At 42.2% G+C, this 26,264-nt stretch overlaps 1 protein-coding gene across 3 annotated transcripts in view; it reads left to right on the forward strand.

Annotated features, from left to right (window-relative positions):
• Window positions 1-26,264, forward strand: part of MDN1 (midasin AAA ATPase 1) — a 138,603-nt gene that overhangs the window by 12,665 nt on the left and 99,674 nt on the right. For 2 of the 3 annotated variants that reach the window (XM_065911703.1, XM_065911704.1), the window contains exons 3-15: window positions 3,079-3,303; window positions 3,664-3,771; window positions 3,851-4,043; window positions 7,295-7,537; window positions 7,771-7,902; window positions 10,686-10,789; window positions 12,182-12,296; window positions 15,133-15,326; window positions 16,267-16,348; window positions 19,370-19,465; window positions 21,158-21,270; window positions 22,680-22,828; window positions 23,480-23,540. In XM_065911703.1, the coding sequence (XP_065767775.1) occupies window positions 3,079-3,303; window positions 3,664-3,771; window positions 3,851-4,043; window positions 7,295-7,537; window positions 7,771-7,902; window positions 10,686-10,789; window positions 12,182-12,296; window positions 15,133-15,326; window positions 16,267-16,348; window positions 19,370-19,465; window positions 21,158-21,270; window positions 22,680-22,828; window positions 23,480-23,540 (1,815 nt within the window). Of the gene's footprint in view, window positions 1-3,078; window positions 3,304-3,663; window positions 3,772-3,850; window positions 4,044-7,294; window positions 7,538-7,770; window positions 7,903-10,412; window positions 10,506-10,685; window positions 10,790-12,181; window positions 12,297-15,132; window positions 15,327-16,266; window positions 16,349-19,369; window positions 19,466-21,157; window positions 21,271-22,679; window positions 22,829-23,479; window positions 23,541-26,264 lie in introns of those variants that run through there. The other variant, XM_065911705.1, reaches the window with a different exon arrangement.

Below are 26,264 nucleotides of genomic sequence, written 5' to 3' on the forward strand. Positions count from 1 at the left end.
TCTTCAGAGATAATTTGGTATTATTAATTTGGTATTTTTTCTCCCAAATCCCTTTTCTTTTTCTTATTCTTACACCCATCTGAGAGTGTGCACATCGATTTTTATGTGCATATATTTTAAAAATTGCTTTATTGAGCTGTAGTTTATATTACCACAAAAGTGTGCAATTCACTGTGTTTTTGTATGTTTAAGATAGGTGCAACCATTACCACAGCAAATTTTAGAACATCTGTGCACATATTTTTAAAATACAATTTTAATAAAATTAAAAAATATTTGGTTTCATACTAATTCTAATAAAAATACATACTATAATTTTTAACCTGCATCTTGTTATTAAATTTAGTCATATATGGCCATCTTTGCCTCAGTAAATGAAACTGTTTAAAAAGTTGTGTTGTATTTTATCACTTCTTATCCCTTTGTTGGGCAACTAGGTTGTTTTATGAATTTTAGATGTATAATAAGACATTGAACATCCTTGAGCATGAAAATTTTGTGGATCTGCTGTGGGAGTTAGGAGTGTGGATTTTGGAACTGAATGGTGGTATTTTGATAATAATGTATGTTTATATAGGCTTTAGGATGTTAAAGTAAGTAGATAAGCATTATCTTTTTGATCTTTGTACTGTGACCTATTCAGGCGCTGTTAGTTCCATTTCAGGTCTTCAGAAGGGTTAGCTGAGTGAACTAAGTTGTTCTAAATGTCAGAGCCAGGACTGGACTCCAGGTCTTCCTCTAGATGTGTGAAGGGGTGTGACAAGTGGCCCAAGTAAGTGACTCATCCAAGGTTAGATATTTAACAGGAAATGTGTTCCTTGTTGCATTTTAGACCTTACGACTTTTAGTCTTATCCTTGGAAAGAGACCATTCTCCATATTCTCGAATATTCTCTAGGGAAGAATCTGATTTTGTTATTGTCTGGCTAAGTGTGCTTTGTTGGTCCATCCATCATTGGTTAGGTCAGAATTTAATGATGGGTCTCTAGAGAGAAGGGTACTGTAGCCAACTAAGCTCAGCAGGGAGTGTCATCCATGCCTCTCTTCGCGTGCTTCCGATGGCTGCGCAGGCTTGTGGCCCTTGCCGGTCCACTCTGCTCATTTCCCCTTATCCTCAGAGGCCTCGTGGGTCAGGCTGGTGACTTGGTTACTGCTTATCTGCCTACATGTTTGTTGCTGCCTGTTGGTTCCACGTGTGCTGCCAACACCAGCCCACCTTCCCCCCGCCCCCACACCTGCCGTGTCTCCCTTCCAAGCCACGACTGAATCTTTATTTTCTGGCCACACTGCGTGGGCTGCAGGATCTCAGTTCCCTGGCCAGTGATGAAACCCATGCCCCCTGCAGTGGAAGCGCAGAGTCCAATCGGCAGGAAATTCGCTCACAGTATTCCTTATAATCTGTCTTGTTTTTGTGGCATACGTAATGTCCCTCTTTCAAATAATTTCTGATTGTTTTTTGTTTGTTTGTTTGTGAGATCTTAGTTCCCCATCCAGGGATGGGACCTGTGCCCCCTGCATTGGGAACGTGGAGTCTTAACCACTGGCCTTCCAGAGAAGTCCGCTGATTGTTGTTTTTTGAATCTTTTATTTTTTTTTTCTTAGCCACAGAGTTTATCACTTTTCTTGATCTGTTCAAAAACCAATTCTTAGTTTTGTTGATTATTTTTCCCTGTTGCTTTTCTATTTTCTGTCTCTGCTTTTAGTCATTATTATTTCCTTTCTTTTGTTTGTTTTGAGTTTATACTTTATTTTTTTTAAAGTCCTTTGAGGTCTAAAGTTAGGTTGTTATCTTGAGGTCTTTTTAAGTATACAAGTTTGTAGCTGTAGACTTCGCTGTCAGCATTGCTTGGGTTGTATCCCATAGGTTTTGGTGTGTTATAGTTTTCTTTTCATTTGTTGGAAGGTCCTCTCTAATTTTCCTTGCAACTTCTCATTTGATCCCTCAGTCGTTTAAGAGTCTGGTTTAACTTCCACGTCTTTGGGTTCTCTTGCTGCTGTCACTTTCTAGTTTCACTCCTTTGTCATCTGCACGACTACACAACAGGGACTGTGTGTCCTTTCAGCACTCTGAAGCCTTCTGAGAGTTGTTCTGTGTCCTCGCGTGTGCTGTATTCTGGAGGGTGTTCCGTGTGCACGTGAGAAGAATATATGTTCTTCTGTTCTTGGGTAGAGCATTCTGTACATACCTGCTGCATCCCTTTGCTCTGTAGTGTTGTTCAAGTTCTCTGTTTCCTTATTGATCTTCTTTCTCATTATTCCATATATTTAAAGCCTGTTTGACTGATATCAATATAGTCATTCTTGCTCCCTTTGGATTACCGTTTGCACAGATTTTTTTTTTTCATCTCCTCACTTTCAGCCTATGTGTAGCCTTAGATCCAAAGTGGGTTTCTTGTACATAGCATATTGTCTGATGCGTTTTTTTTTTTTTTAATCCATTCAATCTGTGTCTTTTGATTAGGAGTAAATCAGTTACATTAAAAGTGATTACTTATATAGAAGGACTTACGTTGCCATTTTTATTTTCTGTATGTCTTATAGCTTTTGGTCCCTCTTTTCCAATCTTAACTACCTTTGCGCTTCATGGAGATCTCCTCTTCATCTTTTAAGATGCAGCCAAAGCGTCTCTTCTCGACTTTCTCGGGCTCAGTTCAGTCCCTGTTCCTTGTGCTTCACTTTCTCTGCGACTCCCTTCCTTCCTAGATAGCAGCTCCCTCTCGGGAGGCATCTTCTTGGTTTTGTACCTCCACGACTTAACGCGGTGTCTGAAACAGTGTCTGACTCATAGTGAGGCGTCAGTAAATACTTGTTGAAAATGTGTATATTTTCAGTAGTAAACACTTGTGATAAGTTCTTGTGGTTTTTGTTTCCTGTTAGTCAGATATCTCACGCTGCAATTCTGGTTCCTGAACTCAAGCGGAATACAATCTTAGGACTAGGTGGCTTTAGAAGGCTTGTACACTCTTGAGAGTTACCATTACACTCTGTTGTTTTATTCCATTAAAAATGTGTGTGTGTGTGTATATATATACATGCTATAATATTCTTACCAACCAGTGAAAACTCTTTCTTTCTGAAGGTTTGCCCTGAGGTATTTCAAGGACACAGCTCCAGTCTTTCAGAGGCTCTTCCTGGAGACTTCAGACGCAAACGCAGTCCGGTACGCGCGCAGGCGGATGAAGCTCCGGGACCTCATGGAGGCGGCTCACAGGTTTCTGCAGCAGGAGCAGTCCGTGTTCCGGGACCTCTGGGACTGGAGCGTGTGTGTCCCGCTCCTCAGGAGCCACGACACCCTGGTCCGCTGGTGCGTAGCTGGTGGCCTGTTCCTGCCCTTCTAGGGTGGGGACAGTTGCAGGACCCTGGAGTTGTGTGCGTGAGGAGGAAAAGGAAACCATTGAAAATACGCTGTTTTTGTTCTGCTGCCTTTGGGGTTCTTACTGCCTTTCATGTGTCATTTCAGAGGGAAATCAGATGATGTGAGTGGGATTCCATTGTTCTTATGTTCCGTCAAGTGAATTCACTGTGCCCTATTTGTGATTTCTGCCCTTCCCTGTGTTAAATTCCATAAGATTTCCTTTTCGGGTGTTCAGCTGGCTAGTAAATTTCCTTTAATTCTTTAGACTCCACTGCAGATCCTGAGTTTACATACTTTGGTTTTCTCCAGGTACACGGCCAATTGTCTTGCTCTGGTCACCTGTATGAATGAGGAGCACAAGTTGTCCTTCCTGAAGAAGATTTTTAATAGTGAAGAACTGATCCATTTCAGGTTAAGGTAAGCAAGAGCGTTCCTAGAGCTGTCAGCCTGGCTTTCCCGGGCCTTAGAGCCGTTGACGAGCTCCTCATGCCCTCAGGTTGCTTGAGGAGGCCCAGCTCCAGGACTTGGAGAAGGCCTTGGTGTTGGCCAACCCCGACGCGCCCCTTTGGCGGAAGGACAAGGAGCTGCAGCACCCCACGGGACGCCTCGTGTCGGCAGACCTCTGCTCCAGGGTCACCGCGGTCTGCGGGGTGGTGTTGCCCGGGCAGCCGCCCGCCGCCGAAGAGCAGGTACGTTGGCATCAGGGGTAGGTGTGCCCTCTTCCATCTGAACACCGCGTGTGTACTTTTCCGTGGCTGGGCTTTGTGATTTATGTGTGAGCAAAACTGAGTTTGCCCAATTACTGTCCACTTAGAGAAATATTCCAGGAGAGTAGAGAATTCACCCAGGACCCTCCTCTCTGATAGTCCCATTGTCCCTGTTTAGTGTGGAATTAGAAATCGTAATGATGCCTGTGCATCAGGCTCTTAACTTGGGCAAAACTCCTCCATATATGGCTTGTTTACTTGCTTTAGCAGCTATTTGAAGTTGGGTGGCACACACCGTGATGCCATATTTATATAAAACTGAGGCAGAATGGGGCTTCTCAGGTGACGCTAGTGGTAAAGAACCCACCTGCCAATGCATGAGACTCAAGATATGTGGGTTCAATCCTTGGGCGGGGAAAATTCCCTGGCGAATTATATGGCAACCCACTTCAGTTTTCTTGCTTGGAGAATTCCCATGGACAAAGGACCCTGGTGGGCTACGGTCCATAGGGTGGCAAAGAGTCAGACGCCAGTGAAGCTTCTTAGCACAAGGCAGAGAGACTTGCCCAGGGCCCCTGGGCTGCCCTCTGGCAGAGATGGGGCTCGGCCCGGGTATTCCTGCCAGCAGCCTCTTCCTGTCAGAGTTTTCTCTGCCTGTGGTGTGGGAGGCCTGCGTCTGCAGTGAACTTGTCCGCGCCCTAGTAAATGGCCTTTCCAAGAAAGTGGCTCCATGCTACACGTTGGAAAGGCCACTCTGTTTCCCCAGCAGTCTGCAGTCAGTTCATCAGATACACCTAGTTTTCTCCCTGGAGCAAGTCCTGGGTCATTCCGTGATCATCAGTTTGTATCTGGGAAGTACAATGAAAAGGATTAGTATAAAATAGATAGAAAAAAGTGCACATCTTGAGTGTACAGCTGCATGATAATTCGTAAACTAGATATATCTGTTGCCAGCACTGAGAGAGCAGTATTTCCAAAGCCCCTGGTATTTCCCTGGGTCAGGAAGACTTCCCCACCCCTCTTTAATCACTCTCCTAATATAGACAGACCCTAAGTAGACAGAGGATGAGGTGGTTGGATGGCATCACTGACTCAATGAACAGGAGTTTGAGCAAACTCCAGGAGATAGTGAAGGACAGAGAAGCCTGGTGTTCTGCAGTCCATGGAGTCGCAGAATCAGGCCGTGACTTAGTGAGTAAACAACAAACAACAACAACATAGGTTAGGTTTGGAGCGCGAGCACTTGAACGCTGGAAGGAGTCAGCTTGGGGTGGGCTTGCTGGTGGATGGCAGCGGCAGAGCCCGGGGCAGGAGTGCAGCTGGAGCGAGCCCAGCCCGCTAGTTGCCGAGTCACAGCTCCGCAGAAAGTTCAGCAGCTTCCAGCGCCAAATCTCACTGTGTCCTTACACATCTCTAGGGCAGAAGCGCTGTTTGAGGAGTTGCCTTTCCTTAAAAGGTCATAATTCCAAGAGATGCTTTCTTCTGTGTCAGTAGGTAGACGATGATTAAATTTTTTGAAAGTTGTGGTAAAATGAATGTAGCGTTCGCCATCTTCTAACATTTTTAAGTGTACACCTCAGTAGTGTGAGTGTGTTTACACTGTTGCACAAAGAAGCTCCAGAACTTCTCATCTTGCAAAACTGACATTGGATGTCTTCCTAGTGGGGCATAACTCACAGAGGTATTCCCCATCCCACCCCCTAGAGCCCAATAAAAATAAAACCAACTTTCAAGGAAAAACAAAACTCATATTACCGATTAAATATATTGGGTGCATTATGGTTATGATTATTATTTTGCTTTTTGTTATGGAAGATGTTAAACATATTCCAAAGTAGAAATAGTAGTATAATGAATTCACATGTAGTTATTCAGATTCACTAATTATAAATTCACGGTCAGGTATATTGCATTTATATTTCTGAAGACTCCTCACACTGTATTATTTTGAAACAACTCCCAGATACCATGTTATTTCTTAATTAAATATTAATTAAATTATTATAATTTATTGTAATGTACTATATATAATATATAGTTGTTATTGTAATATAAAAATGTCCCTAATTAAATCGGCATGCCTTGCTTCATTGCGCTCATGGATATTGCATGGTGTTCTGTTTGTATTGCTTTTACAAACTGAAGGATTGTGGCAACTCAGCCTTAAGCAAGTCTGTTGGTCCTGTTTTCCCAACAGCATTTGCTCACTTAATGTTTCTGTGTCACATTTTGGTAATTCTTGAAATATTTAAAACTGTTTAATTATTGTTATATTTGTTATGGTGCTCTGTGACTGATGATCTTTACTACTGTTGCAAAGATTTCAATTCAGTGAAGTCTCAGATGATGGTTAGCATTCTGAGCAATAAAATGTTTTTTAAATGAAGGTATGTACGCTGTTTTTTAGCCATAAAACTATTGCACGCTTAATGGGCCAGAGTGTAGTGTAAATATAACTTTTATATGCACTGGGAAACTGAAATTTTGTGTGATTTGCTTTATTATGATATTTGTTTTATTGCTGTGGTTTGGAATTCAACCTGCAAAATCTTTGAGGTATGCCTGTAGTTTAGGGTGTGTATGTACTTCTGTTATGCAAACTATATAGTGGATATGTAGCACTGGGAACTCTATTCAGTATTCTGCTTAACAGTAATGGAAAAGAGTATAAAAGAATGTATATATGTGTAGTTGAATCATTTTGCTATATAGCAGAAATTAACACAACATTGTTAATCAACTATACTTCAATAAAATTAAACAAAAAAATTAAATCCCTGGTATTCTTTATTTTACCTGGAAAACAATCGAGTGGTTTTGTAGTGTATCTTATTAGTGTCTTTACTTCCATGATTGTCTCAGAAGTGTATTGTGTGCATTCTTAATCTTAGACATGAAATCTTAGAATATGGTAAGAGGAAGAAAACCAAAAATCCAGTCATGACAAATGAGATTTGCTCCCATTCACTATGCATCAACTGTTTTGGTTTCTTGAAGTTTGGGAGAGATTTTCTAAAATTTGTTAGTAAGTTCCCACTCCTCTCCCTCGGATGGGAGACAGGAAAGGGAAAAAGCTGGATCCTCACTTTGGCTACAGACTTCTTGCTGCAGATCCTGTACTCCTAATCTATTGGCAGAGGTTTGTGTAAGTCAGTTGTTGGAGAAATCAACCTGTGCCCTCTGGCGGAAAGACTCTTCTTGACGTGCCTTCTGTTTCTCACTTGTCTCCTTAGGCGAGTGGTAGGAGCTCTTCTCTCGAACAGGAGCTGGCCTTCAGGTCTTACGTGCTGGTTGACTCAGTGTGCAGAAATCTTCAGAGCCTGGCTGTGGCGGTGGCTTCTCGGAACGCTGTGTTGTTAGAGGGGCCGATTGGATGTGGCAAAACTTCCTTAGTTGAACATTTAGCTGCAATGACAGGTAGAAGGAAGCCCCCTCAACTTCTCAAAGTCCAACTTGGAGATCAGACCGACAGTAAGGTAACTAAGAAATGGCAGATTTTGGTGGGTGAACATACTTTGGATGTTTGCTTTAAAATGTTATTTTTGCTAAGAAACTGTAATTAACTGGTATTCCTCGTAACAGAGGGGATCTTGCTGTGAAACCTCAGGTGCGCATTATAACACTATAGGAGCGTGATGGAGCTCATCTCAGAATGTGGCACGGCACCTCAGCGGTGTGGCCTCATAAGGACTTCACCTTCTTTCTGCAGATGCTGCTGGGGATGTATCGCTGCACGGATGTCCCAGGGGAGTTTGTGTGGCAGCCTGGGACCCTGACTCAGGCCGCCGCCGCGGGACACTGGGTCCTTCTGGAGGATATTGACTACGCCCCCCTGGACGTGGTACGTCATCGCCCCAGTAACGCGCTCATTTCTTGTCTTCAGGTTGTGTCAGTAGTGATTCTGGGGCATTATGTAAACAACACAGGTTATTTCATCAGAGGCGGTATGTTGATTATCCACCTAATCTGTTTGAGTTCTTGGATTACTAGGCTGATCTCTTGTTTGATAGAAAATCAGTAAAATTCTGCTTGTCCTGTTCCCTTTAATAGTTCAATGTGTGATCAGTTTCGCGGTGTGTTTTTTTTCCTCCTTTAGTTGAAAATGTGTGATCAGTATCACAGCCTAAGAACAGGCTCGGTGGGAAACATCTTATGCATGTTACAGGTACACCGAGAACTTTGAAGCCCACTCCCCAGCCGTGGCATCTGTAGAGCAGTGAGCTGAGGACTCAGGAAGGAAGAGATGATGTCATAAGCGCCTGCTTGTCTTTGTTCCATTAAGGAAAATAAACTGGATGTGTATTTCTGACTTTTTAAAAAGATCACTTTTCTATGTGTGTGAAATTTAGCTATGGAGGCAGTCCATGTTTCTTCCGTATTCTGTGAACTATGACACCCCCCCCACCCCACCCAATTCCCACCCTAAAATGTATTGCAAAATGAAGAAACTCTTTCTGTGGGCAGATTTTCCCAAGATTGGTTTTAGTTTTCTTTAATGTGAACCCTAAAGCTACCTCTGTGTGGACTTTACCCTCTTGGATTAGAGAAAGAGGGGAGAGAGGGAGAGGTGGGAAGGTCTTTGGGTTTAGGGAGACATGAAGGGGAAAGAGTGGCCATGAATATGTGTGTCTTACAACACGTGCATATTTTAGAGTCTGAGGTAAAGATGTAATGGGGTTATTGGCCTAGTGTTACCTCTATGTTCTAAGATTTTAATGCTAAGTTTTATAGGGCTGGAACTTCGTTTTCTTGATAAGCCCAGAGCCAGGGATGACTCCTACCAAGGAGACTTTAAAATGAAACTGAATTATAAATTACAAGGCCAACTTAAAAGTATTTGTTGAGTCTTAGCCCTTTCCACTGCTCTCATTCCTGGACAAATTTTTTTAGACCTCAGGATACCTGAGAAGTCATTGGGATTATGAATCATAGAATTTGAGCTGAAGAAGTTAGATGAACATGAGGGATTTTCCACTCAGGTCATGACGAGGCTTAGGCGTCTGTCCCTGTCCCGTAGCTAAGTACGTTCTCTGATGGCCACGTCCAGATTCAAGACCGAGGTGTTGCTTTCTGTCTTGTTCCTACTTGTCTACTTGGGTCGTGTGTAGTACATCAGAGAATTCCTTGAGTTCCATTTTGTGTTCCATTCCCCTTTTGTTACTACATTTGATTCCAGAGGGCATGTTTGTTCAGTTGATTGTGTTTAAACTTATAGTAACGTTGTGTTCACGCAAAAATATGCCTTCCCCTTTATTATTTTGTTATTTCCAGAGCTCAGCTAATAGTGAACCCATTACTATTTGAAGGGAGCTTTTATAGATGTCATTCAGGATTGTTGCCTTTTGTTTCAAGTTTCATTGTTACCTTGGAGTTGCCCCTGTATTATTTGCCCTTTCTACTCCTAGCCATGAACTAATGAAGCTTAATAAAATTATGTTGATATTTTAGAACCCTCTTTCTTGGCTCTTTGTTCTGCCTACTTTGTTTTTCAAAACTTCATCCTTAAACTCCCATCCCCTACATCCATGTGTCTACATCCATATGTCTAGCCCATACTTTTCTCAGAAAATCTCTGCTTAGATTCCTTAGTGGGTGCAGGTTTAGGATGCTCAAAATGAACCTTGTCTGCCGGTTTCCCAGAACAACCTTTCCTGCCACGGGAGAGCCAAGCCAGGGCTTTGCTGTCCGCTTCCTCTCGTCTCCCGCCCCCTGAGAGCGATGCTGCTCAGTGCTTTTTCCTTCTCTCGTCCTCTGTTCCCTCCTGGCCTGCTGCCTTAGGACGGGGCTGCTTGCTTTCTCTCTAATCTGATTTGCCATCTTGCCTGTGTCACCTGGCTGGCATGTGTTTTCACTTCTTTCCATCCAGGCTGGCTTTCTTTCAGTTTATCTTCCATCTTGTTGTACAGATCATTTTCTTTTTTTTTTTAGTTCATTTTCTAAAATGTAAAAGTTTTTTTCTCTTGAATAAAATTCTCTCAACCACTCTCATGAAAAAGTTCAAACTTCTCTTTTATTCTCTTGTTTCTGAAGCCTGGTATTTTTTCACGACTTCACGTGCACATTCTGCCCTAACCATCACAGAATCGTCTCATGCCACATGCTTAGGCACGTGTGTTTTTATTCATTTTAATATTTTTGCCTAGGGTGATCGTGCCATTCCTCTCCCACCAAACTGGACTAGTTCCTATTCAACTCTAAGACTCGGTGAATGGCATTTCCTCCGGGGTGGCTTCACTGCCTTGCTTCTGATCCACTCCACGCTCACTGACAGCCTGTCTCCACGTGGCGAGTTGTTTGTCACTTGGGGCCACAGCAGTCAGGCTGTGTGGTCGTTTGCCAACTGCCTGCCATCAGATGCCAGGCCTTAACGCCTCAGTCGTGTCTGGAGTTCTCGTGTCTTGCTTGATTCTGGTCCATAGTAGGCACGCAGTGGATGCTGGACGAGTAAGTTGCTCTGCCGGAGTGTAGCTGACTCCAGTATTCCCACCTGCTTTGACCCCAGTTTATGCTGTGAGAAGTAGGGTTTCCTTAAGTATGGGTTTGTCATTTGGTTAGAGGGCTGGTTTTGTGTTTTTTTTGCTACTTCTGTCTCTGTAGCTTTGTCCCTGGAATTTTGTGATTTAGGTTTCTGTGCTGATCCCTCTCTTGGAGAATGGAGAGCTCTTGATTCCTGGCCGAGGTGACTGTGTGAAGGCGGCTCCTGGATTCCAGTTCTTTGCGACCAGGAGGTATGTCCTATTAACCCCTTTGTTTCCACAATGCAGCCTCTTGCTCACGAGTCCACATGCTAGAGTGCTGAGTACACTAGTCCAGGAATAGAGCTCTCTGGGCCTTTCAACAAGGCTAGTTGGAACAGATCCAGCCTTCTCATTCCTGACTGTTTTTCATGGAGATAATTAATTTAGAAAATAAAAGTATTGTTTTTTTCACTTAGAAATAAGTAACCAGTCTTAAAAAACTTGTTTCCATGTTTTCAAACATAAGTAGAAATGACAGTTGTCACAGAACCCTGGGTCTGAATCCTGACACTGACTCTTGGTATCTGTGTGTGCCTTGCTTGGCTGATTCTGGTGGTGATTGCCCAGCCATGATGCTGGCGCTGATGCTAATGAAGCCATGCAGACGTCAAGCGGTTTAAATAAATAAATGAAGATGAGCATCAACAAGGGAATAAAACCTAAAGAGACTTATGTATATGTCCCTATCTACATTTTAAAATAAGGCAGTGGCTTATTTCCTACTACCTGACAACCTGAACAGTTTCTCCAGGATCTTAAAATGCCCAGGAGGGAAACTGATGCCACACTGTGTTTAGTGATTATGTTAGTGCTTACTGTACCTCTGTGAACATTCACTCCCAGGTGGAATGCAGAGCTGATCTAACCGTCCTCGAGGAACACCTTGCTAGACCCTGTTAGTTTTAATAGAACCTGTTTTTATTCACAGTGATAGTGAAGTTCTTTCCTGGAAAGTCCTGAGACATCATACAAGGATGTCACACCAACTGCAGTTCGTTTCTGGGTTTTGCCATTTGTAGTCATAGTTGAGTGAGCAAGAGACATGTTTCTTTCTCTTCCTTATGGCTGTTCTTCTTTGCAGTTAGAGGAAAACAAGATCACTGTTCCCTCAGGGCAGTTGTTATGAGGATTAAATTAATGGCTAAAGTGTAAGCCTGTGGCTTGCCCAGAATATGTGTTCAATGAATATTCCTTCCCTTCTGGGTATTTTAAATAGTTTTAGGTACTGTAGCTTTTGGTAAATAAGCAGTGAACTTATTTTTAGTGCTGTGAGTCTTGGTTTATTTTCTTTCTCCTGAAGTTACATCTTAATGAAAACATGTTTTTGAGATCAAAATGCCTAATAGGACTCTTTGCAGTAATTTGAAAATAATTTGGTTAAAGCCCTATTACTCTCCCCAGAAAAATAGTCAAAGCTGAGTCAGTGGCAGCATTTCATCGTCATCCTCCCTGTAAGCCTAGCATAATAGTGTCTTGACACCAGAAGGAATTGTGAGTTTTATTCAGATGTGACACAGTGTATAGCAAGGGATAACCAGAAGCATCATTCAAGTTTAAAATTTAGCAATTTTGTGTGACTCTGCCTTTCATTTTGTGATACAGACTCTTGAGCTGTGGAGGAAATTGGTATCGACCGCTAAATAGTCATGCTACTCTGCTAGACAAATACTGGACCAGAATTCACCTGGATAATATGGATAAGGCAGAACTGAATGAGGTATGTGATCATTTGAAAGTATCAGTGCTTCTCTTTACTTTTCATTTATATTAGAAGTTCAGTGTTGTGTTCGTTCCTACTGTACAAAGAAGTGAGTCAGCTCTGTTGTTTAGTTGTAAGTCGTGTTCAGCTTTTTGCAGCCTCTGGTCTCTTCTAGGTCCATGGGATTTCCCAGGCAAGAGTCAAGGGGTGGGTTGCCGTTTTCCTTTTCAAGGGATCTTCCCAACCCAGGGATCAAACCCATGTGGCAGGCAGATTCTTTACCACTGAGCCGCCAGAGAATTCCTATCTTAAAAGTTTCAGACGTACATGTAGAGAGGAGAAATAGCCCAGTGAGTCACGAAAAGACTCACCACTCTAAATTTAACAGTTAATGTGCTAACATTTTACTATATTAACATCATCTAGTACTTTTTATTTGCTAATATATTTGAAAGCAAACCTCACAGCATTTCACCCTTAAATACTTTCATGCATCTCTAAGGACATTTCCACATGTAACCGCAATATCGTTATTATAGCCAATAAAATGAGTAGTTATTCCTCAGTAGCACTTAATTCTCAGAGCACATTAGAATTTCCCCCGTTGTCCTCAAAGGATCTTTTTATTTTTACTGAGTTGATTGTAACTAGTATCTTTCGCACTTAACAACTCCATGTGCCTTTTCATCTGGACCTTAATGGAAACTGAGATGACTTAATTTAAAGGCTTTATACATCGGTTCACTTTGTAGCATCACTGGTTCTCTGGGATGCCTACGTGGTATGCCTCACTGACGCTGCCAGCCTCTCTCCTCTGCACCTACCTTCTCGCTTGGGCAGCTTTCTGTCTCCCAGCAGAAAGCTTTGCACAGTAGCAAATACAGTATTGTCAGTGAGCATTCAGGCATGGCAGGGTCCCTTGCCTCTTTCTGGGTGTAAATCTTTACATAAATAAGTGGCACCAGACAACCCTTTCAAATATTGTATCTATTAATAGCATTGAAGTGTTTGTTAACAGAGGGGTTTTCAGAGGGCGCCGGTTACTGGACCGCCCTTCATATGATCTCTCAGAACCCTGGCCTTGCTGGTGTGATTTCTGTGATTTCACGGCCGCGTGAGTTTCGGCCTTCTCCCCTCTCGCTGCGCGCAGCTGGGAGCTCCTCCCGTAACTCGCTCAGCTTTGGTGTCCCCGGCCTCACAGTTCATGTGTGTGTGGTATTGCTCTGACATAATACCCCTCTTTTTTTTTTTTTCTTTTTTTTTTTTTTTTGCTGTTGTAGTACTTTAAATGTTTTGTTTTCAAACATTTAAATATTGATAAGCATATCATGTCAGATTGGTTTATCATGTGATACTCTGTTTACATTTTGACATTTATGGTAATAACAAAAGATATTTTTTGTCTTGAGGTAGAAAATGACTAATTGGTTGGTACATATAAATCACTATTCAAAAAAAGAAAAAAATCACTATTCAGAACTTTTTTCCCAAATAACCAAGCCCTGCTAAAGTGTTAAACCTGATTTTTTCAAGTAAAAATAACTTTCTTCCCCCACCATGATCGTAAGTATACATGTTCATATGATGGAATTACTCCTCAGCATTAAAATAGAATGAACTACTGATACATACAGTAATGTTTGGGTGAATTTCAAAAACATGATGCTGAGTGAGAGAAGCCAAGCCATGCGGTCCATCCTGTGTGATGGCATGTCCATGAGAAATGTGAAAGCAGAACTGTGCTGGTTGGAGGCAGGCTGAGGACCCCAGGGGCGGGGTGGTGGGGAAGGCAGTGGTCACCAGGGGCGCAGGGAGCTTTTCCTGTGTTACGGGCGACGGAAGTGTGTGTGTGTCTGTGTAGCCACAGTGCATAAGCGTGGCCAGTTTTGAAAATGCTCCTTCTATACACAGAACATGTTTATTCTCTCTTTGAAAGAGCCACATGTGTGGCAAATAAAATGAATTTGTTGATTTTATTATTCACTTCTATCTTCATTTTTAATACATTTGAAATATTAACATTTTGTACAATCTTCCAATTTAAAAAAAGGTAAGAAATTAAAATCTATGAGATCTAAGACTTAAGGTGACACTATTAAAAGATTTTGGTTCTTTATCTTTGTAAATATGTGGACTTTACCTCTTTAATATATATAAAATATATTGATATTTCATATATTAATGTAAATTGGAATCATGGTATACTTCTTAAGCTAATTTAAATATATATTAGCTAATAATATTTCTAATACATATGTGATATTTTTCTTCTCAAGTAGACTTAACAAATCCATATCATAAATACTGTAGTAATATGGCCACCAAGTATTAATACTGCACAAAATTGTTAATAGTCATTGAAGTAAATTGGACTAGATCTTTTGCTCTCTAAATTCTACTGTCTGATAAAAACTACTTTTTTTATCAGGACTTAACATTAGCTCCTTTTGCTGTGTTTTGCTTTAAAAAAAAACTTTTGTTTCCTTTCCCACTGAACTGTTTCATTTCTGCTTTTGGCTGAGAAATGACTTAATGACTAGAATTGTCTTTAAAACAACTGGAGTACATAGTACTTGAAATGCATGGGCTTTGGATGCCCATGTTGTTTGAGACGTCTTTCCCGTCAAGCTTCTGTACCCAAAGCTGTGTGATAGGTTGTGAGATTGCTAGATAACAGTTCTGGGCAGGAGGAAGTCATAGTCTTTGGGGGGTTGGAGGTAATCAGTGAAGGTGAAAGTTCTTACACTTGCTCAAGATGACAGATCTCCTAGAGAAATTCATTTTTGGTGTGTTTTTAAAAATCACTTTGCTGCTAATTTTTTTCTTCTTTTTTGCTTTTTTTCTCCTCTGTTAGGTTCTTCAAAGTAGATATCCCACCTTATCAGCAGCAACCGATCACCTGCTTGACATTTACATCCAGCTTACTGGAGAGAAGCATCACTGTCTAAGTGAAAGTTCTGTTGGAAGGGAACAGGCCCCAGAGGAGGCTCCAGAAGCAAGACGAGAAAACAGGAGACTGAGCCTTGAGGGAAGAGAATTGTCTCTCAGGTACCGGGCTCGACGCTTCTGGGTTGGTGTTTTAAAAATTGCTTCTCTCGGAAGTTCTTAGCCGCTCAAACTGAATGGTTACAAGAAGTCTGATTTTGAAATTAGACGTTCTCAGTCTCTACTCTCTTTGAGATCTATAGTTACCGAATGGGAAGGCTTATGAAGATAATATGTTAGCTTTAAAAAATAACTTTTTTCTTCTTAGACTTTTATTGAGCTATAACTAACAGCTCTGTATAAGTTTATGGCATATAGGATAATGATTCCGTGCATATGAAATGATTACTACAACAAGTTGAGTGAGCCTCCATCATCTCACAGATACTAAGTTAAATAGTAAAAAAAAAAAAAAAATTATTTTTCTTGTGATAATGTAAGAACTCTTCATACATAACGTACAGCAGTGTTACTTATATTTATCATGCTATACATTGCATCCCTAGGAATTATAATTGGAAGTTTAACAAATAACTTTAAAAGTTGGCAATAGTGGAAAAAGTTGGAAAACTGCTGACATAGTTTTTTCACTGGATGTCCTTTTGTGACAAATGGGGTCGTAAATAAGATTTTTGGGTTTTGCTGTATATAGTAAATTCTGTTCCTTTGAGCTACATTTGCAGTAGTTGACTTGCTCTTTGAGAAGTAAGAAGTGGGAATGGGCAGCTCCCCTTAAGTTTGCTCTGAGAGTTAATTGATCCTGTCTTTTGCTACCTTGTCTGGTATGGATGGGGGAGAAAGGAGTTATAGGTTGCTTCCTGGTAGAGGTAAGGAAAGTATCCACTCATACTTTTTCCTGACCTGATACTGTTTATATTCAGTTGCCAGAAAAAGGGAGAGTCTTTGTGGTCAGACATTCCCAAACCTAGGTAAACTCTGATACCTTTGATATCTTTGACCTGTGGGTTTTTTATTTCTTACCTTTTTTTTTGTTTGTTTAAAGGGATCTACTTAATTGGTGTAATAGGATTGCCCACAGCTTTGACAGTCTGTCTTCATCAGCATCGTTACATATTTTTCAAGAGGTAAGACAGTCTTCTTGCTTGTTTTCTCTGTGCTCTGCAAGGCTGCTCATTTCCACTGTTATTTTCTGTTTCTTGACTTATTATCAGAAAGTTTTTCTATGGTGTAGGTACTGTGTATATCCTTAGCTAGTTAAAACTGAAGTTATCTTAGAGCTAAGTGAGCATGATAAATGTTTTGTGACTCTTGAAATGGGTCACCCCTAATTTCAAATAAGTCTAGTTTGAAATAGAGTAAAACAGATGCTAAAATTAAAGCTTAAATGAAAGGAAAAAATCTCCCAGGTGGTAATACTATTGTAAAACAAAAAGAGTTTCTAAGATGTTTAGTATTAATTTCTGTGTATAATTTCTTAGTCTATTTGACAGATTTGTATTTGTCTGATCCCACCACTTGCCCCAGCAGGGCCTTTTTAACTTTAGTCCAGAGAAATGTATGTGGGTTATAAAGCCTGTTCTTGTATGCTGGGCTGGGAGGAAAGTGTATTGTGCAAGAGGGAAGCACTGTTGAATTACAGCTCTGCCATCTTCAATAAGAACAGAGAGAGATTTATTTCCACCTGGTTAGGAATAAAAGTGGTATACCGCCTGAAGATCTTTGGGCTCTTAAAACATTGACCCGTTTTGACTATAAAGTGTTACCATGTCTGTCAGCTAGGATTGAGGAAAGGATAGTGAACTGTTCTGGGGAGCAGTATCTCTGGTGAAGTTACTTTAAGTAGAAAGAACCCTGATTCAGAGCACGCACTTAATCAAGCCAGACCCTGAAGTGGTATGTGCCAGTCCTTTAATCTCCTTCTGTCCAGTGATATTTCCCTCCCGTCCTCCTACATTTCTCATCTTCCTACAGACAATCTTGTTTTGTACTTTTAAAATAAAACTGGCGTGGGGAGGATCTTCTTTAGAAGTCTCTATTTCAGAATGTTACAGTGTGTGTGTGTGTGTGTGTGTGTGTGAGTGATTGACAGTCCATAAAATTCACTCTTTTAAGGTGTACAATTCAGTGTATTTTAGTATATTTACAAGAATTATGCAACATCACCACCAAGTAATTCTAGAACATTTTCCTCACCTCAAAAAGAAACCCTGTAACCATCAACCATCGTGCCTATTTTTCTTCTCTCTGCAGCCTCTGACAATCACTAACCTACCTCCTGTCAATAGATTTGCTTATTCTGGACATTTCATATAAATGAAATCATACATTAGGTGACCCTTTTGTCTTCTTTCATGCAGCATATTCGCTTGGTTAATCCATGTTGCAGCATGAGTCAGTACTTCATTCTCTTTATGGCTGAATCACATTTCATTGTATTGATACACCACATTTTGTTTATTCACTCATACGTTAATGGATATTTGGGTTGTTTTCACCTGTTGTGAATAATGCTGTGCGCATTTGTGTACAAGTATTTTATGAATGTGGGCGTCCCTGGTGGGCTCAGTGGTCAAGAACCTGCCTGCCAGGCAGGAGACGCAGGTGCGATCCCTGGGGCGGGAAGATCCCCTGGAGAAGGAAGTGGCAGTCCACTCCAGAATTCTTGCCTGGGAAAGCCCATGGATGGAGGAGCCTGCTGGCCTGTAGTCCACGGGGTCACAAAAGAATTGGACACTACTTGGCGACTAAACAGCAACAACATTTTATTAATATAGAAGTAAAGATGAGAAAATACGGGAAAACAGAACGGTAAAAAATATTCTCCCATTCGGAGATTCCCCTGTACCATCAGGACCTTGGTGTATCTCCTTGGACATCGTGGTCTCTGCGTGTGGAATTAAGAACTCTTTTCCTGTATTAGAGCCACGCTCCCCAGCCCCTCATAAAACCCCACACGACCTTGCTGAAGAGATCAGGCCAGCTGTTGTAGAGAACGTTCCACCTTTTGGCTCTATCTGGTGCTTCTGCGCTGTTTTGACACCAGCTGGTGTCCTGCGATTCAGTCCGGTCCTGATGCTGACTCCCTGGGGTTAGTGCAGACCACACAGGCTCACGGACCCGGTCTCCACAAGACCATCCCGCTTTAGACTCCAGCCGCAAGTATTGGAGGCCCACCCGCACTCAGGACCAGTCAGCTGTAAATTCAGGGGTTCCCACAAACTTCTCAGGTACAGTGACTGTCTCATAGAATTCTTTGGAAGCTCTGTACTTACTGTACAGGTTACAGTTTTATTGTTAAAAATGCTACTCAGGAACAGTCTAATGAAAGCGTCACAAAGGGCCCGATTTCAGGGATCTGAACGCAGGCACACCTTTGGAGGCAGGGCATGCCACCGCAGCATACGTCGTATTGTCCACCGGCCCCTCCACCCTCTGCAGGTGCTGGGGGTGGGAGTGTGGGTGCTCCTGTGCGTGCTTGGTCTTTCTGGCCTGGCCACTTCCTCTGATAAACTAAGTAACGGCTCATCTGGAGTTACCTGCTTAGCGTAATAAAGGCAGGAGGGCCCAGGAGACTCTAGTGAATAACAGAAGACACCCCTCCCTGGTGATTCAGAAGTTTTGAAAGGCTATGTAGGAATTAGGGGCAAACACCAGATAAATCCTTATTACAGCAGAAGACATGTATCTTGGCTTCTCAGTAGCGGCTAAGTACTGGGTGAGGTTAATGACAGCACTCCTTTACTGCACACCAAGAATTTTCCTTTAAGCTCAAAAGTAATCTTTTGGTGTTATCTCCACTGTCTGAGAATCATTTTCCCCTACAGAATCATATACCTACCCAGGGATTAATGCTAATTGCTATTTTTGCCTGAATTTTGCATTTGCAAAGTCAGGGCTGCGTGCGTGTTTTCCTAATTAACCAATATTTTGATAATAATGCCTTAATGTTTTTGGTGTCCTGTCTCTGTTATGGTAACATTTTTAAGTCCAGGGTTGGTACCTTATTTGTACTCTCCTTTTAGTTTCTTGCAGAAATGTTCCTGCTAGATTTTATATTCCTTCCTTTTGTGGTCTGGACAGCAGTGCTCTGTCATTAATGTATTATTTTAAAAGTCAGTTGCTATCTGCCTTGGTTACTTTAATAGGCCCTGGACTGTTTCACCGCGATGCTTTCTAAGCAGACAAGCAAACTGAAAATGGCAGAAGTCATTGGAAGCAAACTGAACATTTCCAAGAAAAAGGTATGTAGTGCTATCTCTGCTTCCCTCTTGAAAGGAAGCTGCGATGTTTAGCTTACTTGCTGATCCCTGGCCTTTACCTAGAAAAGCTTTTGCAAAGTTGGTAGTTTCATTGCTGCCTCTCATGGACATAAAACTCACTATCTCTTGGATAAGTAGTTCTCACTGTGGTCCACATTCTTAAAGTCAGCTGCCTTGCGTTCTTTCTCACACGCATGCCTTACTTTCCAGTGTTTAAGGAGCCTGTTATTCTGTAGGGTGTAGATTCTGGACTGGAACTTTGTCTTGGCAAACATTTTAATAAGCCTTCGCATCTCCAAAGCTTCAGTTCAGTTTGGTTGCTTAGTGGTGTCTGACTCTCTGTGGCCCCAGGGACTGCAGCACGCCAGGCCTCCCTGTCCATCACCAACTCCTGGGGCTTGATCAAACTCATGTCCATCGAGTCAGTGATGCCATCCAATCATCTCATTCTCTGTCGTCCCCTTCTCCCACCTTCAATCTTGCCAGCGTCAGGGTCTTTTCCAGTGAGTCAGTTCTTTGCATCGGGTGGTCAAAGTTTTGAAGTTTCAACATCAGCCTCAGTCCTTCCAATGAATATTCAGGACTGATTACCTTTAGGATGGACTGGTTGGATCTCCTTGCTGTTAATGGGACTCTCAAGAGTCTTCTCCAACACCACAGTTCAAAAGCATCATTTCTTTGGGGTTCAACTTTCCTTAGAGTCCAACTCTCACATCCATACATGACTACTGGAAAAACCATAGCCTTGACTAGATGAACCTTTATTGGCAAAGTAATGTCTCTGCTTTTTTAATATGCTGTCTAGATTGATAATAGCTTTTCTTCCAAGGAGCAAGCGTTGTTTAATTTCATGGCTGAAGTCACCATCTGCAGTGATTTTGGAGCCCAAAAAAGAAAGTCTCTCACTGTTTCCATTGTTTCCCATCTATTTGCCATGAAATGATGGGACCAGATGTCAGGACCTTAGTTTTCTGAATGTTCAGTTTTAAGCCAACTTTTTCACTCTCCTCTTTCACATTCATCAAGAGGCTCTTTAGTTCTTCACTTTCTGCATAAGGTTGGTGTCATCTGCATATCTGAGGTTATTGATATTTCTCCTGCAGTCTTTATTCCAGCTTGTGCTTCATCCAGCCCAGCATTTCACATGATGTACTCTGCATATATATTAAATAAGCAGGGTGACAATATGTAGCCTTGACGTACTGCTTTCCTGATTTGGAATCAGTTTGTTGTTTCATGTCCAGTTCTAACTGTTGCTTCTTGACCTGCATACAGATTTCTCAGGAGGCAGGTCAGGTGGTCTGGTATTCCCACCTTTTTAAGAATTTTTCACAGTTTGTTGTGAAGAAAACATAGCTAAAGAAAAATTACTTTGTTTTTTCTTTTTTTTTAGAAGTATCTTTTAGGAGTGCAGCTTTTTCTTGACTGTGTTCATTTTATGTAGGTAGATAGAAGCTTATTTGAATGAATAAATTGTACTGTTAGGGAACATTCATAATCAGTGTTTTTAAAAACGGAAACTTGGAAAATATTATAAAATAAAATTAAATGCTAACTTGCCTATCTAGGAAGCCAAAAATGCTTCTTAGTAGAGGGGGCACAGTAAGCCTCTTGATTTAAGTGTTTGAAGAGTATGCAGAATTTTACTCAGGTGAATCTTTTCCCCTCCCATAGGTGGAATTCTTCTGTCAACTTTACAAACCAGAGATTGTGATCAACGAGCTCGATGTGCAAGTGGGTCGAGTGCGACTTCTACGAAAACAAAGCGAGGCTGTCCACATACAGAGGTAATGAGGGCTCCAGACGGAGCTGAGCACGGTGGGGTCATTGGGAACTTGGTGGAAGGAGCATTTGGTCCTGACCCTTTTCTCTGAGTAAAACATGTGTCTGAACTGTGATCTCTCCAGTGTGCTAGACAGTAAGGAGCAGTGACTTCCCAAAATGTATCCTGTGAAACTGGATATTAGGAGGTGGAGGGAGGTGATGAGGGTCTTAGAGATTTGGGACTAGCAAAGATGTGTCTTTTATTTTATTCATTGAAACGTATTTATTTAATGAAGTAAGCCTCACTTGGAAGGCAGGCTTGGTCCTAACATTAGCCTGTTAATGCTTTGAAGGCTGGAATTTTATAAGTTTCTGAGATCTAGTTACCAGTTACTAAATACTCGCTGTATCCCTAACATTGTGCTAAGGGCTGTTTTGCATGTTTTTGCATGTGGGTATAGTAATCCTATGAATTAATGTGTGTGTTAGTGCCCTGGGACTCTCCTCACCAAATACCGTAAACTTGATTCATGTATGCACGCATGCTAAGTCGCTTTAGTCGTGTTTGACTGTTTTCAACCCCATGGACTAGCCCGCCATGCTCCTCTATCCATGGGGTTCTCCAGGCAAGAATACTGGAGTAGGTTGCCATTTCCTTCTCCAGGGGATCTTCCCAACCCAGGGACCGAACCTGGGTCTCTGTGTATCCTGTTCTGACATGTGGGTTCTATACCACTAGCGCCATAAACTTGATGGTTTGCCGTGAACATTTCTTCTCCGTCCCGGAGGCTGGAAGGCTGAAATCCAGGTGCTGGCAGGGCCCCGTTCCCTCTGAAGGCTCCCGCCTCGCCCTGGCTTCGACGGCCTGCCCTGGTCCTTGGCGCGCCTGCCTTGTGGCTGCCTCAGCTCTCTCTCTGACCCCGCTGTCTTCCCTGTGTGTCTCTAAATCTCTCTCTCTGTGTAAGAACACGGCCCGTTGGATTTAAGACCAGCCCTTAAGTCCAACACACTATGATTTTAATCTTCTTATTCCTGTAAAGACCTTTTTCCCAAAGGTCACATTCACAGGTGATGGGTGGACATGAACTTGTGGGGGACTTACTGGAACTAGTAAGTGTTGTTGTCCAGATTGAACAGGTTAGGAAACCAAGGCTAAGAGAGGTTAAGTAATCTGCCCAAGATGACATAGGTAGTACAGATGTTTTATCTTGTTGGTGTTTTGAATTTCCAGAGCCTAGTGAAGTGCTAGGTATATAAATGCTCCATGTTCATAGAATGAATTCTGCAACTCTTATGTTGTAAGCCATCCTGTACAATGGGAAGACAGTCCCTTCTTGAGTTGTCGTGTTTGTCGAGTCTGATTCCTCAGAACAACACTAAGAGAAGCTTGCAGCTTCTCTCTCCTGCCGCTCACGTACTTTCCCCTCCCCAGGGAGAAGCTCACCTTCGCTGCTACGAGGCCATCCTCTGTCCTTATTGAGCAGCTCGCGGTGTGCGTCAGCAAAGGGGAGCCTGTGCTGCTGGTGGGAGAGACGGGAACAGGCAAAACCTCCACAGTCCAGTACTTGGCTCACGTCACAGGTAACGCCGGGGGCGGATGCCCTCTGCCCGAGACAGCAGACGTTTCACTCATACTGACCGCCTTTTAAAAACTAGCGTCCAAAGGGTACTGGAACTTAAAAAGTGCCACAGCTCTATTTCCCCTGGAGATGAGCACTGGCATCTTTTTCCTTGGAGACAGTGTAACCTCTCCCCCTGGAAATAACTGCCATTGACATGTGGGTATTAATTTTTTTCGGTTCTAGTCCGTGGCCTGCACATACATAGCGCTTTGGTTTTGTTTTGAAACAAATGGGATCCTTATCTGTGTTGTGTTTAGTTAAGCACATCGGTCACCTTTAAAAACAGAACTGCCTCATTCCTGTTCTGATGTCTATATTAATATTTCACGCTGGGTATTTATTTAGTTCTAATTCATAGACATTGACTTACTGAAGGATTTTTTTTTGTTGTTTTCAGTTACCTGATGCTAGAGCAGTGAATCTTTCATTCTCTCTGAGTTAGGTTAAAATTGTGAACAGTCAGGATTCCTGAAAATAAAATGAGGGGTCAGAGGAAGTGCACATTAAAAGACTGGCCCATGCCCATGTCTGCACATCCTTAAGGATCCCAGTGGGTATTGTCAGTCATTATATTTTCAGAATAACTCTTCATACCCTTTTCTTCTTAAAGGCCACCGTTTGAGAGTTGTCAATATGAATCAGCAAAGTGACACTGCAGATTTGCTGGGAGGGTAAGTGTGGTTTTAAACCATTTTCTTGTTATTTTGTGTTCGTTGCTTGAGGAAAGAAACACTTCTTTGCTGCCAAGCTCGGTGCTGACCTTGGAGAAACGTTCACCGGGGAGAAACGTTCACCGGCGCCCCCATGCCTACCTCAGCAGGGTGTTTATTAGTGTTTGTTAAGGGCCTCTTGGGTGTGCAGATGTTTCTCCTCATTTTAAAGAATTATTCAGGTTCTTGCTCTCAGAGATCCTGCTGAGGGTGTGGGGTGGGGGCTGGAATATAAAGGTGAGTATGCAGTAAACTGTGGATCACAACAAACTGTAAAATTTTTAAAGAGATGGGACTACCAGACCACCTGACCTATCTCCTGAGAAACCTGTATGCAGGTCAGGAAGCAACAGTTAGAACTGGACATGGAACAACAAACTGGTTCCAAATCGGGAAAGGAGTACGTCAAGGCTGTATATTGTCACCCTGCTTACTTAACTTATATGCAGAATACATCATGAGAAACACTGGGCTGGAGGAAGCACAAGCTGGAATCAAGATTGCCGGGAGAAATATCAATAACCTCAGATATGAAGATGACACCACCCTTTTGGCAGAAAGTGAAGAGGGACTAAAGAGCCTCTTGATGAAAGCGAAAGAGGACAGTGAAAAAGTTGGCTTAAAACTCAGCATTCAGAAAGCTAAGATCATGACATACGGTGCCATCACTTCATGGCAGATAGATGGTAAACAACGAAAACAGTGACAGACTTTATTTTGGGGGCTCTAAAATCACTGCAGATGGTGACTGCAGACATGAAATTAAAAACCGCTTGTTCCTTGGAAGAAAAGTTATGACCAACCTATACAGCATATCAATAAGCAGAGACTGATAAACAGAGATTGTCTAGTCAGAGTTGTGGTTTTTCCAGTAGACATGTGTGGATATGAGAGTTGGACTATAAAGAAAGCTGAGCACGAAAGAATTGATGCTTTTGAACTGTGGTGTTGGAGAAGACTCTTGACAGTCCCTTGAACAGCAAGGAGAGCCAGCCAGTCCATCCTAAGGGAAATCAGTCCTGAATATTCAGGAAGGACTGAGGCTGAAGCTGAAACTCCAACACTTTGGCCACCTGATGCAAAGAACTGACTCATTTGAAAAGACCCTGATGCTGGGAAAGATTGACGGCAGGAGGAGAAGGGGAACGACAGAGGATGAGATGGTTGGGTGGCATCACTGACTCGATGGACATGAGTTTGAGCAAGCTCTGGGAGTTGGTGATGGACAGGGAGGCCTGGCGTGCTGCAGTCCATGGGGTTGCAAATCAGTCAGACACGAGTGAGCAACTAAACTGAACTGAATGCCGTTAAGTAGTATTTATCTGAAGAGTGTGTTCTTGAGTTATGCCACCTTCAAGCGAGACTCTCGTGCAGTTTGATCATCTCTGAAAGGTTAAGTAGCTTCCACTGGCTTAAATGGAGCTTCACTGTGGTCAATTAAATGCCCTTCTTCCTTTTGATGTTTTTGAATATGTTAGTTAATCTGTGCCGAAGGCTGTAAAACTGGATAGATGCTGTTGGCATAGCTTATGCTAAATGATGCTAGGGTCCGTCCCATTAATTCTAGACAGTTGCTTGCACAAATCCTTAAGAGCACAGAGCAGTAAGACTTGTTTTCCTTTTTCTCTCTCTAGTGTCCACGGGAAGCTCTTTCCTCACTCTTTTTCGGGCACGTCATGCTGTGGCTTTGTGTTTACTTTTGCTCTATCCCGTCTCTCATCCCTGCCTGCTCTGGGTGGGGTGCTAGTGTGGAATCCTGCTTCCTTCTGTGCTTCTCCTTTCCTTTCCCTCCCGACCCCTAAATTCTGCTCCTCACACACCTTGCAGTGTATTTTACATCTCTATCCTGTCTTAGCATCTGTCAGCTGAGACTTGGCCTCTCTCACTGCAGTTCTTCTTTCACTGTTTCTCCTCAGTGGGCCTCTCCACTTTGCTTTCACATCACTTCTGTCCAGTTGACTGACAGTCTCCCCTTTCCCTCGGTGTGGCACTTGCAGTGTGTTCTTAGTAATAAACGGAATCTGTTATTTAACTAGTATGTCTGTGGTTGTTTACTTGCTCAGTCGTGTCCAACTCTTAGCAACCCCCTGGGCTGTCAACCGCCAGGCTCCTCTGTCCATGCTGTTTTCCAGGCAAGAGCACTGGAGGGGGTTGCCCTGTCCTTCTCCAAGTGTGTCTGTGCTGCTGTCTGTTTCTGCTCTGTGTTCTGTAATGCCCTGCAGTTAAGTATAGCTGACACAGGCGGCATGGTTCTTGTCCTAATTGAACACAGTATCATATTGTATCAGTATCATAGAACATTGTATCAGTCTCTTTTAAGAATCTGTACTGTTACATCAGCCATTGCAAATAGTGTTTTCTTCTTTAATTCCTTTTTTTTTAATGCAAGTAGTTTTAATTGTAGGGAGTACATTGTGCCCTGATGCAATTGATAAGACGAAAGGTTGAAATCAGAATGTGGTAACTGGAATTTTATTTTTGGTGCTAACTTCTTAGTAGGTTAGCGTCAGTAATCGAAAGAAAACTTAGGTAGAGTTCAGTTTTTGTATGGCTGGAAGTATGCCTTGTTTCTGCCCTTTTGTGTTACTGGCAAGTGGTGTGTACATCACATCTTTTAATCTGTATCTTAGATGTGTGAAGGACTGCTTAAGAGTCTGTGTATAAAATTCGAACAACAATAATGAT

This window comes from Muntiacus reevesi, chromosome 19 (assembly GCF_963930625.1).
Source record: "Muntiacus reevesi chromosome 19, mMunRee1.1, whole genome shotgun sequence".
Lineage (NCBI taxonomy): Eukaryota > Metazoa > Chordata > Mammalia > Artiodactyla > Cervidae > Muntiacus > Muntiacus reevesi.